Source organism: Melozone crissalis, unplaced genomic scaffold (assembly GCF_028551555.1).
Source record: "Melozone crissalis strain CALT ecotype California unplaced genomic scaffold, PUWL_Pcris_2 ptg000005l_1, whole genome shotgun sequence".
Taxonomy (NCBI): Eukaryota; Metazoa; Chordata; class Aves; order Passeriformes; family Passerellidae; genus Melozone; species Melozone crissalis.
Window position 1 is genome coordinate 37,809,631 of NW_026535783.1, and position 15,841 is coordinate 37,825,471.

General features: G+C 44.8%; 1 protein-coding gene across 3 annotated transcripts in view; it reads left to right on the forward strand.

Annotated features, from left to right (window-relative positions):
- The first annotated feature begins 2,483 nt into the window (after positions 1-2,483).
- TLE1 (TLE family member 1, transcriptional corepressor) overlaps positions 2,484-15,841 on the forward strand; it is a 73,650-nt gene continuing 60,292 nt past the window's right edge. For all 3 annotated transcript variants that reach the window (XM_054284509.1, XM_054284518.1, XM_054284519.1), the window contains exons 1-4: positions 2,484-2,747; positions 3,344-3,444; positions 4,937-5,000; positions 5,091-5,135. In XM_054284509.1, the coding sequence (XP_054140484.1) occupies positions 2,724-2,747; positions 3,344-3,444; positions 4,937-5,000; positions 5,091-5,135 (234 nt within the window). In that variant the 5' untranslated portion in view covers positions 2,484-2,723. The remainder of the gene's footprint in view (positions 2,748-3,343; positions 3,445-4,936; positions 5,001-5,090; positions 5,136-15,841) is intronic.

A 15,841-nucleotide genomic window follows, 5' to 3' on the forward strand; every position in this document is an offset into this window, starting at 1 on the left:
AGACTGCAACATTACCCCTACCATGTTTAAATGATGCGGTTCAGCATTCCAAGACCTCTTTTTAGGCAGCACACAAGTATTTACCAACAGGAAAAGTGTGTATTAAGGCAGTGTTTTAAGTCTAAGGCAGTGTTTTATTTAAGTTTTAAGCAAATGTTTTAAGTTAAGGTATTTCACACTTCATTGTGGAATTCTGCTATGAATAAGGTGCTTGCTTATGGAGGATATGTTTTGAAGTGTACTTCCCACTGCCAGCTATGTCACCATTTGTCATCTCCTCAGCAAGCACACACAGTCTGTGGAATTTGTTTGACCCTCATCTATCTCAAGTGGGCCTATAAACCAAAGTTATTGACAGCTTTCCTCTATCAAGCCCCTCTTAAAAAGAAGCCAGTTTTACCCAAAGGACAACTTCCGTCTTATCAGAGGGTCATTCCAACCAGCACAGCAATTGGCGTGCCCCGAGCCGCACAAGCACGTGGGAGGGCTTATCCCTCCGCACCTCGGCGTTTCCGTGGCGCGCTGTCAGCAGGTGCCACGGCCCCGCCGCCGTCGTCTGGCGGGCGAGGCGGGACCGTGCGCCCGACCCGCCCGCCGCTCTGAGCGCGCGTCGCCGTGCCGTGCGGAGCCGGGGCGGGCTGCGGGCGGTGTGCGGGGCGGTGTGAGGTGTGCCCTGTGCGGTGTGCGGGCCCGCTGTGAGGTGTGCCCTGTGCGGTGTGCAGTGTGCCCTGTGCGGTGTGCCCTGTGCGGTGTGCAGTGCGCACGGTGCGGTGTGCCCTGTGCGGTGTGCCCTGTGCGGTGTGCGGTGTGCAGTGTGCACGGTGCGGTGTGCCCTGTGCGGTGTGCACGGTGCGGTATGCGGTGTGCCCTGTGCGGAGTGGTGTGCGGTGCTCTGTGCGGTGCGCGGTGCGATGTGCGGTATGCACGGTGCGGTTCCCTGTGCGCTGTGCACGGTGCGGTTCCCTGTGCGGTGTGCGGTGTGTGCGGGGCCGCTGCCTGTGCCGGACGGGGCCGCCCGGCGGCTCCGGCGGAGGCAGAGGCGCCGCGCGCAGGCGCCGCGCGCCCGCCGCCGCAGCCCCGCCCGCCCGCCCGCGCGGACCCCACGTTACTTTGATTGACAGCTCGGCCTCCCGCTCTCCTTCCCGCCGACCTTCCCCGCCCCCCCGCGGCGCCGCGCGCCCCGCGCGCTCCCATTGGCCGGCTCCGAGCGCTTGCGCCGCTCCGCCACACAAACGCTCCCCAGCCAAAGCCGAGAGGCGGCGCGACTCCGGCGCGTGCCATTGGTTCGCGGGGCCGCGGCGCGTCACGGGCCCACGTTGGCGGCGGGGCCGGCGATTGGGCGGGCGCCCCCCCCGCGCGGCGGCGTGGGCGGGGCCGCGCGGCTGGTTAGCCGGAGGAGTGTGAAACCGCGTGCTAATGTAAGCGGCGCGGGCGAGCGCGGCGTGTCCAGGTCGGCCGCAGCCGCGCTCAGGTCCCGCCGAGCGCCGCCCGCCAGGCCGCCGCCTCGGCTCCCCCTTGCCCTTGGCCGGCGCGGAGGGGACGGGGCAGAGGAAGCCGGTGGTGTTCCCTTGCGCTTGGGTTCGGATTTTTCAGCTGGGGGGAACTTTATATCCCGGGTCGACGAGGAGCGGCGGGCCGCCGCGGAGGAGAGCGAGGATGAGGATGATGCTGCTGATGTCGCCGCGATGTATCGCGCTCGGAGGGCTCTGGTGAGACGCGCAGCTCCCAGATCCGCGCCCGCCTGTAAGAGGCTGTAGTGGTGCTGTTGCACGAAGGAGCTTCCCGTCTGATTTAAACCTCAAACGGACGCTTTCATCTCTATTTTATTTTTTTTAAATCTTCCCCAACGGGGCTGGTTGCCTGGACGCTGAGGCCAGCGAGCATCTTAAGGGGTTTGCTTTCCTTTTGTCCTGGGGACTTCTCTGCAACTAACGGAAGAGTCTGTGCTGCGTGTGTGGTACCCTTTCCTCTGCCCTCCAGCGTTTCGTGCATGTGCTATTGGAGCTGCTCCGATCGGCGACGGCTGTGCAAGAGCCCCCGCCCGCCTCCTTCCTCCTCCTCCTGCCTTCCTCCCTTGTTCATCGCTCTGTCTTGCCGGTGGTTTGGCCCCTGCGCCGACGCCTGCGACCAACGCGTCCCTGCCTGGAGACTTTCTGTCGCCCCCCTCGGCTTGCGACGGTGCGGCCACGGATACTGCGATCCGCTCCCTCCGGCTAGATTTTCCCCTTTTGACAAGGGGCAGAAGAGGAGAGAGGAGTCTACTCCGCCTGGGATTTCCGGCCTTACAATCGCGTCTACCACTTGCGAGTCCGTGAAGGGGATTATTCGCCGCCTCTGAGGGGCGGCTGTGGCCTCCCGGCTGCGCCCCGTCGGGTCCCGTCCCGCCGTGCCCGGGCCTTGCGGGCGCCGCCCGCCGGTCGAAGCGCAGCCCAAAGAGCGCGGGGCGCTGGTGACCGTCCCAAGCGCGACCCGTACGCCTTTCCTGGCCACCTTCAGCCCTCCTTGGAACAACAGCAACAAAGGACGCCGCGGCTGGGGAATGTCCCCGCGGCGGGGGCACTGAGCCGCGCCTCGCCCCGCTGCTGCCCGCGGCGGCGGAGGGAAGGCGGTCGGCGGGTGTCGCCGCTCCTGTCCCCTAGGCGTACCGGGTGTGAAGCCGGGACAGGGCGGGGAGTCTCGCCGCGAGAGCCGCGCTGCGAGGGAGACCCGCCGCGGCCGGAGCCATGTTCCCCCAGAGCCGGCACCCCGTAAGTACGGCTCGGGCCGCCGCTCCGCGGGCGCGGTGCGCGGGGCGAGGGCAGGGCGCTGCGGAGCGTACCTCCGCTCGCTTGCTCGGCTGGAGCTGGGGGGCGGGGGGGGAGGGAGGGAGGGAGGGAAAGGAAGGCGCCCTCACAAGTTAATTCTCTCCGGGATCGAGCGGCTCGTCCTGCCTGCCGGAGCGGCCCCCAGTACTTTTGTTGCGTGGGCAACTTACTCGCCTTGGGCAGGACGGCGGGGTGTCGCCGCCGGGCCGGGCAGCATCCGCCGAGCACAGAATGGGGCTGGCTGTGCCTCCGCGGCGGGGGTCGGCGGGAGGAGCCGGCACTTCCCGCTTTCGTGTAGACGGCGGCGGCAGGAGCGGGTGGGTCGGAGCGAGAGCGCGGTTAACCTCGGCCCCACCGCAGATGAGGGACGGGAAGGTGGGTAACAAGTGCGCAGCGCCCCGGGGCGGGGTCGGGCCGGGCCGGGCGCTCTCTCCATCCCTCTGGCCCGGCCGCGATGGACAGCGTCCTCTCCTCTTGCTCGCGGGGCGGCCGCGCAGTGTCTGAACGTGCATCTTTCTCCCGTGCCGCCGCCGCGCCAGACCCCGCACCAGGCTGCGGGCCAGCCTTTCAAATTCACCATCCCGGAGTCGCTGGACCGCATCAAAGAAGAGTTCCAGTTCCTCCAGGCGCAGTACCACAGGTGAGCGCCGGCGGGCCGCCCCGGGAGCAGGCGCTGCGGGGCCCGGAGCAGCGCGGGCAGGGGCTGCAGCGAACGGGCGCGCCCAGGCGGTGGCGTGCGGCTCGCGGAGAGCCCCGCCGAGCGACCGGGGGGAGCGCGGGCAGCCCCGGTGCGCGGCCCGGCGCGGCTTCCGGGTGCGCCGGCCCTGGGACACAGCCCTGCCCCGGGCCCCTGAACTGTCCGAACCGGAGCGTTCGGCGCCTCTGCGCGTTCGAACAAGTGCAGTGTGTCTTGGGAACCCGTATGTGTGTATGGGGTCACTTCAGTGTATCCCGGGAAAACCTGCGCCAGTTCTGTGGCACAGCGCGTTAAGGAGGTTACTTCTCATGTTTGCTCATTTGTGTGTGGTGTTAATGCAAAAGTTAATAAAATTCCAGCGTCCTGTGGTTAAGAGCCAAGGAGGACGGTTAAAACACACAAGTACTCAGAGTAGTAACACAAAGTTTACCATAATCCATGGAAGTTGTGGGATGCACTCCTCGTTGCTGCTCTGCCCTTCGGAAGTTCTTTGTGGGTGTGTGCTTGCTGCTGAGGTCCTTTCAGAGATTTAGAGTACAGGTTCTTTTTGATCCTGGTCATCTGGTGTCGAGGATCATTAACCTTCACTGATTTTGTACTAATGTGCACCTGGAACATTTGGAGTGAAGTAAAAGCTTTACGGGTTTTCCAGTCAGAAATTGCTTGGTTCTAGTTATGCTTCCTCTTCCTTTACCTATGATACTGTAGTTTTAACTTTCTTAAGCCATTTATTGCTTAAAAAATACAATGTAAACTCTAAACATCTGGCTTTGTAGTTGTGAGTGAAAAGTACTGCTTGCACGCTACCTGTTCCGTGGGCTGCTTGCAAGTATCATTAAAAAAATCAGTTTGATAGAAAAGGAAACATTGAGGCTCAGTGAAAGTAATCAGAGTTATATCACAGTTTGTGATGAGACATGCAAATGCAACTTAACTTTTGTTTATGAAAAGAAATTTGCCAGTAAATGATAGTCAGAATTACCAGCTTTCAAGCACTGGGCAAGGTAACATTTGCTAGAATGAATTTAAGGTAAGAATTATACTCAAGTTGTAATTGTAAATGTGAGTGGTGTCATTTACTAAATGCTGTTTAGAAAGAAATGCCTCTATTTTTATCTTTTTACTCCTGAGAAGTACTTACGGGAAATTCAGACCGTATTCTCACTTGCAAGTTGCAGCACTTAATAGCAGCTCTTTGTCAAAGTATGAAGAGTCGATATGTTTAGGTTCTGTAGACAGTTCAGGCCTCCTACAGCACCTGTGAAATGTTCTTTAAATTTCTTCTTTGGCCTTTTTATTTCAAGTATGATTAAGTCTTTCTATGTTGAAAGTCAGTTTATGAGGTTTTTAATTAGCAGCTTCTGTCAAAATACAAATAGGGCGGGTAGATGCCAAAAAAATGATGTGTTACATTAAAACATGATCTATTTTGTAGCCTTAAATTGGAATGTGAGAAACTGGCAAGCGAAAAGACAGAAATGCAGAGGCATTATGTGATGGTAAGTATATTTATCTCTGTTTCAGTAAATATCTCCTAATACAATGTAAGTCAGTTTAAGAAAATAATGTATGTGTTCATTTATTTGCAGTACTATGAAATGTCGTATGGATTAAACATTGAAATGCACAAACAGGTAAGACATTTTGTTTTCTAAGCTGCAAAATCTGCAATCTGTCTGGTGCATTTATATGTAGCTGTGCTGTTTGTGCTCAGATGAAGGTATCGTGTCTGAATCAATAGCCTGATTTGTAGCCTGATTAGTAGACCTTTGCCTACCTCCTGTCAGATGAGGTGTAGATTAGGTTAAGCAGCAGTACCTTTTTTGGTACTGGTTCTGAAAGACTTGGGCATAAATAGGAAAGATCTTGTATCTGTGGTTTTAAAAATGAAATTCAGTAACTTATAAATTTGAGGGTTTTTTTGGGTTGGGTTTTGCTTTGTTTGTTTGTTTTGTTACTGGTAGAGGTGCTGACATGTAGAACTGATCCCATGTCTGTGTAGCATATGTAGTCATAGTTACTCAAATCCCTGCCTTGTAAAGGTATGAAGAGATTAGTGACTTGGAAAGCTCTAGTTATGACTGAGTTTGCAAGTTCCCATAAAATTCACACTTATGGCCACTATAATGGTGAATAAAAAGAGTATTGAACTGGAACAAGACACTAAGGACCTCATAAGAGAAGAAAAGCTAAATGATTGCACAGCCCAGAGGACCCTCAATTGAGTAGTCATTGTCTGCCAAATAAAGCATTAATGGCAGGGTGTAAGTATTCTGTAGATATGCTGACATTCACTTTTTCATCAAGATGCTAGTACAATAAGTCTTTCAGAAATCGATGGCCTCTTAAAAAAATTATCATTAGATGAAGTTGCACAGTTGGACACATTTCAAAGTGCAACAATACAATTCTTTCTTGATGTGTATGTGCTATTTCATCTAAAACTCTTGTTTCATTAAATTAAAGAGCATGGCTGACCGGCTAGGGCACAGCGAAGAAATTGATTAGTTCAGGCTTCAGATCTTCAGTATATTCAAAGACATTCATTAAGCAAGTGAATTACGGAGTTGAGTTTTGCTTTTGTAACTCTGAACTCTTTGAATTTTTTTTTGTTGTTTGTTTTGTTTTCCCCTGAAAATGCCATATTTGGTAGGATGGCATTGTAATTCCATGATAGCTTTCTATCTCCAAATCTGGGTAGGTACTCTTTAGGGTTTTGGAGGGTTTTTTGCTTGTTTCAATTCAAAATGCCATTAAAAGAAGTCGTATTATGACAACCTTTTTTTTTTTTTTAAAATAATGAACCAAATAACCAGATGGAACAGCAAGCTTAGTATTTGACTTGCTTTTGTACTGTAGCCTAACAAATTTTCTTGTGTCTTGTGTTTTAGAAGAATGTCAGTTTTTTTGTGAGGTGACTTTTCATAGCTTTGTGATTTTGAGGGTTTTTTTCCCTGCATTTTTTCTCTTCAACAATTTCTTGGCATACTGTAACCTATGAGGAAGCCAGTATCTGTATAGGAAGATAATTTGCTGCAAAATGGATGTTATTTTCAGGAGCTCTTTGAAGAGAATGTGTGATTTCAGTTAGTGTACTAGGAATTAACTTTAGGTAAAATCAATTAAACCCACAGGATTAAAGTGGGTGAGAACTAAGGTTCCCACTTTGACCTTAACATATGTATAAAGGTTTAATGTCCTGTATGTGTGGCAATTAGAATTATGTACCCCGTAGGTGGTGATACTTCGGAAGCTTTTAAGATTTATGACAGAGCATTATATTTGTGTTAGTTGTAGCTGGGGAGAGTAGTGCACACTTGCTCTGTGCGTGCTGTTAAGAAAATAATAGGCTTTTGAAGGTATAAATACATTTCTCTGGATGTGAGTCTCAGATACTATGCTTTTACATGTTAAGTAATTCTAATTTCTGGTAAAAGTAGCACCTTCATGTTAAAGGCTATTGATTTAGATTCCTGCAGTGAGGATGCCAAATGGTGTTGCAGTTCAGTATGTAGGTGGCCTTAGATTACAGGAAGAAAAAAACCAAAACAAGAGGGAAAAAAAAAACCAAACAAACAAAAAAAAAAAACCAAAAAACCCCCAAAAAAACTAACAATGACATTCTTCTGAATTTCCACTGCTAACGATAAGTTCTGAGGAGGCTTTTGACAGATAGTAATCATAATTCTTATTAACTGGTGACGTCTACCCCCAAGGGTGTAGCCAGGCTCAAATTGATGCTTTTTGCTGGCTGATCACCAGCATGGCCTAAGTGCTCATTATGTTGTAGAAAGGGCCTTTGGAGCTCTCATTACGTTTGACAGGAATTCTCTCTAGGGGGAAACTGGGCATTAGCTAGACTCCTGACAGGCTGAAATTATTCCTGCTTTATGGCTTATAACCAAATGCTAGCAAGGCATCATCAGGGGACACGAAAAATTGTCATTTCTGACAACATCTTTGTTACTGGAAAATGCAGTGATGGGGAAACTCTCCAGTGAACAAGCTTTAACATTTTTAAGGTCTTCCTCCTGTTTGGATGCTGTACTTGCTCTGTGTGAAACTCTTCAGATTGCTTGGGCTGCTGTTTGAAAAACAAAATTACACTGCAGCAGAGCTTATTCATGGAGTGTGGTGTGTACATCACTGTTAAGGTAGAGTCACTTAGATAAAATGAAGTACTTGCAGTTAACCTGCATGTAAATGAGTTTGAGTTCTTGTACTGATGGATATGTGTCAGCAGCTCTGTCTTAGTTTAATTTAATAATCTGTTGTAATTTAACTAAAATAAAATTAGTCAAGACTTGAATGTTGTTATAAACAGACTTAACTGAGGTGAGCTTTGCATACACAAACAGCAGAGCTTTTCACTTGAATATGTTGTATTTAAGTCCAGGAATGGCCACAGAAGGGCTTCCCTCTCAAATCTAGCTTTGGCCCTTTGCAGTGCTTAACTGCATGATGTGTGCTTAAATCAAGGTGCTGCTGCGTTTCAACCTGATGGCTGAAAAGTGGTTGGGAAATAATCTTTTTGCCACATTTTTATCTGGTTTAGATTTGGTTTTGTTTGTTTCCCTCTTTTTCTGCATAGGTTTTTAAACTTTAATTTAAGAATTCCAGAGGATTTTTTTTATTAAGAGCATGTTTTATGTACACACCTACACTGTGTTCGTAGAAATTATTTTAAGGTGAGTAGTTACTGACCGAGTTTTGCATATCTGAAACAGAAACAACCACCTGAGGATTTGTTTAGGTAGGATGTGGTTTGATTTAGATGTTGTTTTCATATGTGTCACGATAGAATGAATAAGAACATTGTGTGGTCTTCTGTTTCTTTTCTGTGTTATGCTGTCCAAGTGAGATTTTCCCCAATGTGACATCTGTGGCTGGCAAAGCAGATGAATCAGCTGCTATTGCCAAGATGAATAGTTGGTTGGGTGTTAAAGATCCTGCTGTACTTAGAGTTCCTGCCCTTGGCTCCTAGGGCACTCTGTCTTTATTTTCGCCAGCTCTGCTTGTCATCTTCTGTCATAAGTCAGAAGATAAGGTTTCCTGTGCATTTAATGTCTGGATTGGTTAGGTGCAAGATTATCTTTTGTTCATTGGCAGGCAGCCACAGGAAAAAAAAAAAATTCGGCAGTGCTGAACCAAGTGCTAGACTTATAAACTACTGCAGCGTCTGGGTTTCTGCTCTCCCAACAGTTACAGCAAGGTTTCCTTCTCTTTGGGTGGGTCTTTTTGATCCCTGTGACCTGCCTGGAGGCAGACCTGTCATTCAGTAGCTTGCCTGTTGTAGAAAAGTATACAAACTCCAAAGCTGCATTGTGTTAACCAGTTGTACAGGAGTTACATGTCTGTTTTATCCTGAACTGTTCTGTGGAATCGTTTCTAATGCTTCATGGCAAAGGACAAAGTCTTCTAATGATATCTCATTAGAACATCAGTCTTCAGGAGAGGGTTAAACAGGAGGGAATTAAGGAGCTTAGTTAGCTCTCTGCAGCTCTTGAGTAGGATGGCTTTGCTGTTGAAAGGGATTTAAAGATAAATTAATTTTCCTCTTTTTTTCCTACATTTTAATTATTGGAATGAAAAACTCCTTAAGGTTTTGGTGGTGTGCAGTGAATGTTTCAAGAACATTTTACAGTCGGCACAGCCACAAAAGACATGCAAAAACTGTTTTTATTTAAAAGAGAAAATGGTAGGCTTGATTGTGACAGTATTTTTCTCTGAAAAAAATGTACTTATTCTACAAATATTTGGTTTCTAAATGAGTACAGTTGTGTCAGCAGCCTAGCTATTTCAACCACAAATAGAGTTGCCAGTTTTAAAGAGGAGAAAAGACTCGAGTAATTACCTCAACTTTCGTGACTTTTGAACCATATTTCAAGCTTGAGGCCAACATTATTGTGAAGGAGTTATCTGACAGATTCAGGGCACTGTGAAGTACCTCTCCATGTGGCTTTCATAAAACCATGTTGTCAGATACCATCTATTATGTCAGCTCCATATAGAACTTAATTCAAAAGCGTGTCAGAGTGTAAACACTGTACATATGTTAAATAGGGCCTGATCATCTCTCATTTTAGACTTAGTCTACCAGATTTCAGGTTCCTCAAGGAGCCAGAGTGAGGAACACTATTCCTACCATCTACACTGTTACATTTCCCTTGCATTGCTGGAGCTTGCGTTGCAGCGTCTGTTGCTGTTGTTTGTGTCTGTTCAGTTGGAGGGAAGGAAAAAAAAGTGCTGGTAACTTTCAGGGTTGGGGGAAGAGTAGGAGGGGAAATGCTTTCTAAATGTGCAATATCCTTTTGTCACAACAGACTATGTGGGGAAAGCTTAATGGTTTTCCTCCTTCTGCTGGTTGTTATACAAAATGAAGCTGAGCATCTGAATTGCCTTTTGTCCCTCTCTACTTGAGTGTTTGCAGCAAAGTGCTAAAAATGCAGCATCTCCTATGCAAAATGGAAAATTAGGATCCTTTAGACTTGATGGATCACCACTGGCATACAGTAAAAGCCTTTAAAACCAATTTTGGATCAACTGGCACTTATCGGAAGACTGCACAGTACCTACTTTAAACATGATGACAGCTTTGAATGGAACTAATGAAACTTTCAACTTGGGGTAAGATTTAGGGACATCTAATGGCAATTATGTTAAACACTACTATTGTCACTTTCAGCATCACACTTAGTTGGATTCTTAAGTGTAGGTATTTGAACAATAGTTGCTTACATAGCTCCTCTCAGAAAGGGGAAAAACAAAGGCAGGGAGAATTCATCGTTTAGTCCACATTTAATTGTCAAAACAACTAGTTTAACAGATTAGTCCTTTATGATTACTTGAAGGCTACGACTTTTGAAGTTCTTGCAAGTTGATCCCATAGTCAAGCTGAATTTGCAACCTGTGTTCTTGTAAGTGTCAAATTTCTACCTAAAACAGGTTTTTGGAGGTAATATTGCATGACATGTCAGGGCAACACTTTCTAGTGTTTGACCTGCCCTTATTGTGAAGAATTTTGTCCTTCACCAACTAGGAGTTTACCTTTCCGCACTGGTAACCATTGTGTGCCTTTTGTTCTTCTATTGTGCACCTCTGAGAAGGAGCTGACATAGTCCTCTCCATAATCACTTCTTTTTCAGCAATGAGGTCTTGTCTACCCATTAATCCCCTTCTTCCTGAAACTGATCAAATATATTTTCTCCCTGGTATGATGTGTGTTCTGATTGCCTGATCATCTTACTGGTGGCACTTAGAGACTTGCTCCAGTTTACCAGCATCTTCCTTCTTGTCGAACAAGGGGAACAGAAAGGAGAATTGTTTCAGTCAGTTTGTAGCCAGTTGGTTACAGTCATTCTCCTGTGTCTTCACATGAGGTGTAGCCTCCATCAGCACATGAGTGTGGGGCTGATGCATATTCAACTTGTTCTCCAGAGCCCTCCTCTGCAAAATTGCTTTCTAGTGTGTTTACACTATTGCTGAGCTGTTGTGGGGAGAAAGTTGTTCAAGATTTAGGACAACCCCCCACCTTTGTTTGCTTTGAATCTGGTTTCCACTGTATTACATGGTCACTGCTTCACAGTGCTTCTGCATCACAGAAGCTGTTGATGCCTAGCTGTGTTTTCACTGGAGCCAAAGTGGTGTATCTCTTGCAGCCCATCTGTGTTGACTCCTTATAAGGTTGGGCAGTCTCAGTTTAAACAGTTGTGAAGCTTTCTTTGATCACTTTCTTTTTACTCAACCTTTTTGAATTTTTAACTTAGACTTTTGAAAAGGGGAACTAGAGCTATATGCAGCTCTCAGGATCCTGGTGAATGAGAGATTAGTATTATCACCTTTTTCTGTTTTCTGAATGGTTTTTGTTTGGGTTTTACTTTAATTTTTATTTCTTTTTCAGTAAAATTTCCCAGTTTTTCCTTTTCACTGCCATGAAATGCTTACGTGCTGGAGACTCATTTCACATTTGAGTTCTTACCATGAATGATAATTGTAAGCTCAAGGACCATCATTTTACGTGGCTAGGGATGTCTACTCCTAGTGTATGTAAAACTTGTTTATGTACAGTTGTTTCATTGCCCATTTACTCTTGTAAGGTCTCTTTGCAATTCTTTAGCTGTTGCTTTTACTTTCTTATGGATAAAATAATGCATTTCTATTTCCTTGAAGCCTTTATGTTTACTTTCTTTATAATTCTTTTATGGAGCAATTCCTTTTATGGAGCAAGTTTTCTTACTCGCCACTTGCTGTCTTTTCCAGGCTGTGCTGCTGATCATATTAGTAAAACAGATTGCAGCAAAGGCCCCTGTGAAACTCCACTAGTGAACTGTTTCTGGCTTAGTGCTGGAGGTGATTGAAAAGTGGATTAGAGCTTGTTGAAATTGAGTTTAATCTTAACCGAACTCTAGTTAAATCAGGTTAGACGTAAAAATCAGTTATTTTGTGAGGTTGTCTCTTTTAAGAAAGAATCCTGGTGCTGCACAAACAAACACCTCCAACAAAACCAAAATTTTAAATGCTACAACCCTGTGAAATAATGCTGTAAGCCTTTTTTTATTCCAATTTCCCTTGGAAGTATTTTGATTATATTTTCAAGTTAGAGATTTTAATATTGTTTCCATAGGTTTATATGAATCTTGACAGCATCCAGGTGGGCTGTTTGGGTTTCTTTTGTTTTGAGTGTTGAGGCTTATTAGCAAGCCTACTTATAAAATACACTTTCTAGTATGGGGAAATCAGTTCAGGAAATTATTGTGTTTGGTGAGTGTCCCTGATTTTTTTTATAGTGATAACACTCAGTGTCTAATGAGAAATTGCAGAATGTATTAGAAGTGTCTAGTCGCTAAGTGGAGATTGGCGAAGTTGCTCCTGCCTTTTCTTTATGTTCTTCAGAACATTTGTTCTTTGTGAACAAAGTAGCACCGATGATTAACTTACAGATTTAAGTTCTTTGAGGGGTGTTAGGTAAACTTTGTGTCAGGGCTGTCTATCTGAAAGTATTTTGTACTTCACACATGATCTGAACAGCTAACTACCCTTTTTGGCTGTGTGATAATAAAACAGAAAACTGAGGTTAAATTGTGTTTTGGTTTAAGACTTCTTAGTTTGTTTAAGTTTCTGGATTTTTTTTTTGTCCCCCTCCCTCAGCAACATGGATGTTCTCTTTTTTCTGTTTGGTCTTTTTTTTTTTTTTCTTTGTCTTGAAGCTTTTTGATGTTTGTGTAAACAGTTGGTCTGAGTAACTTACTTGTAAGGTGACCAGTCACTGTATTGACACAAGAACAGACACAATAGAAAACTGCATTAGGAGGCAAGCCGCTGGGATTTGCAGTAAATATATTACAGAACACAAGTGCATTGCCGATACTGCTTGTTTAGCAGTTTGCAAGGGCAGTGGTAGTATAGATTTTTGAATTAGAAGGGAAGGACTGATCTTTCTGTGTGCTGAAACATCTAGTTGATGGCTGAGGATAAAATTGATTTAGAGAACAAAATGCTGCCATCTCTACTTGTGCCATTTTAAAGTCTTCTATGGATTAGCAAGCAAAAACAAAAGATAGCTTTCATTTTGGAGAATGGGAACAGGAATGGGTATGCTTGCTGACCTGCATCTTGATAAGACATTAAGTCTATGAGAACCTGCTTTTGTTAGCTCAAGAAAAAGAAAGGACGTCTCAAACTGGGTGGGTTTTATGATCTGTGGAAATCTCCCTATTTATGAGTTTGTTTTTTAACTGTTCTAAACCCCTTGAAATGCCATGCTCTCTGCTTCAAGACATGATTATCTCAACTTCAAGTATAGAAATTTGAATTAAGCTGGGAAGAAAGTGTAGGGTTTTCATCCTTTCTTGGGAAAAATTACTTACAAAAAGATTATTCTTTTGTACTTTTGCTCCAACAGTTCCTATTTACAACAAAGCTTTTTGTTTCGCTTAAAAAAAAAAAGGTAAAACATTCATCTTTCTTTAAGGTGCAAGGGTGTAAGGTCATTCTGAATTTCTGTTGTTGTAAAATATTGGTGTAAAATTTCTATTGTTGTAAAATGGCTGGTTATAAGCTTTTCAGACAGTAAACTAGCTGTCTGTGGCCTCAAATGGTGACTATAAATTGTCAGTTAAACAAAAGCAAAATTTTCAACAAGACCTATGGAAACCTTTTAGGCTGTTTATTCAAACTGAAATATGAACTCTAGAATCATGTCATTAGCGGGGACCTAGTGCCTCCCTGTGTCCTCCTAGCAGGATCAGCTATACCAATGTCATTACTGATAGGATGCTTGTTCTATCTGTTAGCAAAGACTTCAACAGCGGTGGCAACCCTCAAGCTCTTCAGGTAACAGATTGCTTTTATGTCCTTGCTGTTGAAGTGCTTCTTGAGTTACAGTTTCAGTCTTTTCTGTTGTAACTTCAGCTCTTTACTATGCATTTTCTTCACCGTGGACAAGGAGAGCAAATCATTCCCCTGCCTTGCAGAACCATGCTGCATACCTCAAGTCGAGTGTTCATTCTCTGAATGGTGTTGCCCAGCTGAAGTACAGTACTCCAGGGGAGGAAATGCCTTGCTGAGTGGCACAGAAGCCTTGCTCAGAATACGGCTTACTGCGGTGGCAGCCTTTTCTGCAACAGCCTGCTATTGACTTATGTTCAACTTCTGATCCTCTGTGACCGAGGGTTTCATTCCTAAGGCCCATTATTTCCTTTTCTTTTATGTTCCTGTCTAGGCATGCTATGGGCCTTTATCCCTGTCCTTTTTACTTTTCAGTCCGTTTTTCCATTCACTGTAAAGTGAGTTCTGAAGCTATTCTCTAGCATATTCTGTCTTTCTCAGCTTGAAACTCTTTGCAAATTGAGGATTAGGGTAAATGAAGAGATCTTTATGCTTGTTAGTGGGAAACACCAAAAAATACTGGACTTATCATGAATGCAGGACTTCTTAGCTTCAAAAAAAACCCAAATTATTTTATCCATACATGGTTTAATAATCAAGCGATTTTGTCCTTTTTCCCATGAAATTTTTGATGTGCTGCTAGTGTTGTTCCTAATAATGCTATGACTGTCAGATTCTTAGCAAAGATGTTAACATCATCTTTCTCTCTTTACCTTTTTGGACTTTGCATAAATCTGATGTTTTTTGCTGAAAAATATTTCAGACCTGTGGTTTGTATGGCATTTTTGTCTATTAGAATGCAATTTAGATAGTCTTTTTACTATTGTTTCTATTCTGTAAGTAACAGAATATATATAAAAATAATAAAATGGGTAAGGAATCTAGTGTCATGTTCCCAAAGTTTTGCTGAAATATTTCTGAATCTTTTTCCCTATGCAGTGAAAATATCCATTATGTTCACCTTCCTTACAAATCCTATGTGGTGGGTAGTTCCACGAGTTACTATCAAAGGAGTTGTCAATCCTTTTAACTTGTTATTCATTAGTGAGTCACCTGATGGCACCTGAAGCATTGATATAAATAAGTGTTTAAATTGTTTTTCTGACTTGATAGATTTTTGAAACTGAGCTGTAACTATACTAAGTATTTTAAAATGGTGAAACTACATTTAGAGTAGTACATGTGACTTAGTTGGTATGCTTACTTTGGTAGTTATTTCTAAAGTCTGATTGTTGCATAATGATTAGATTCCCCCCCCCCCCCCCAATAGTTCAGACCCTTGTTTTAATATTTCTCTACTTATTGTTCTAGTAAATAAATTCCTGTCTTACTGCTGTTACAGTCTTACTTGAAGGGTGGTAAGAACAGAATCCTGACTGCAGCTTTGTTATTGACTTGCATACTGTAAATGTATGTGCTTGGTTTGAGGAACTTCATGCTCTGATTTGTTAGAAACTGATCCTGGTACTTCTCCAGCTCTGTAAGAGCTTTGACTTTCTACTGCCATCCCAATCAAGCGGCTCAGTGTGACAAGTACTGAAAAGATATTTGCAGAAGTAGGAAGTAGTTTTAAAATAGCATCCTAAACTAAATTAAGAGCTGCTGGTGCCCTTTCGTGGTAGGAGTGTAGCAGTTAGGGTTATACTTTTTATGTTCTTTTATCTTTCTGTGCTCTTTGTCTCCTGCTTGTTACTGTGTGGTGCAGTGTTGCTCAGTTGTCCAGAGTAAATCAAGTTCTTAATGACCTTAAAAATAATACTGCAAAGTGTGCTGGGTAATTTTGGAGACCGTGCTGCTTGTAGAGCACCGTAACAACTCGTTAGATGAGAAGAGGGGAACTCATTGATAGCTTATGTTTCTTCCAAAAACCTCTTGGTTCTCCTGATACTTTGGGCTATTCTCCCACTGGATGGATGTCTCCTGTGAGTTTATTTAGCTACCTGATATAGTGGTC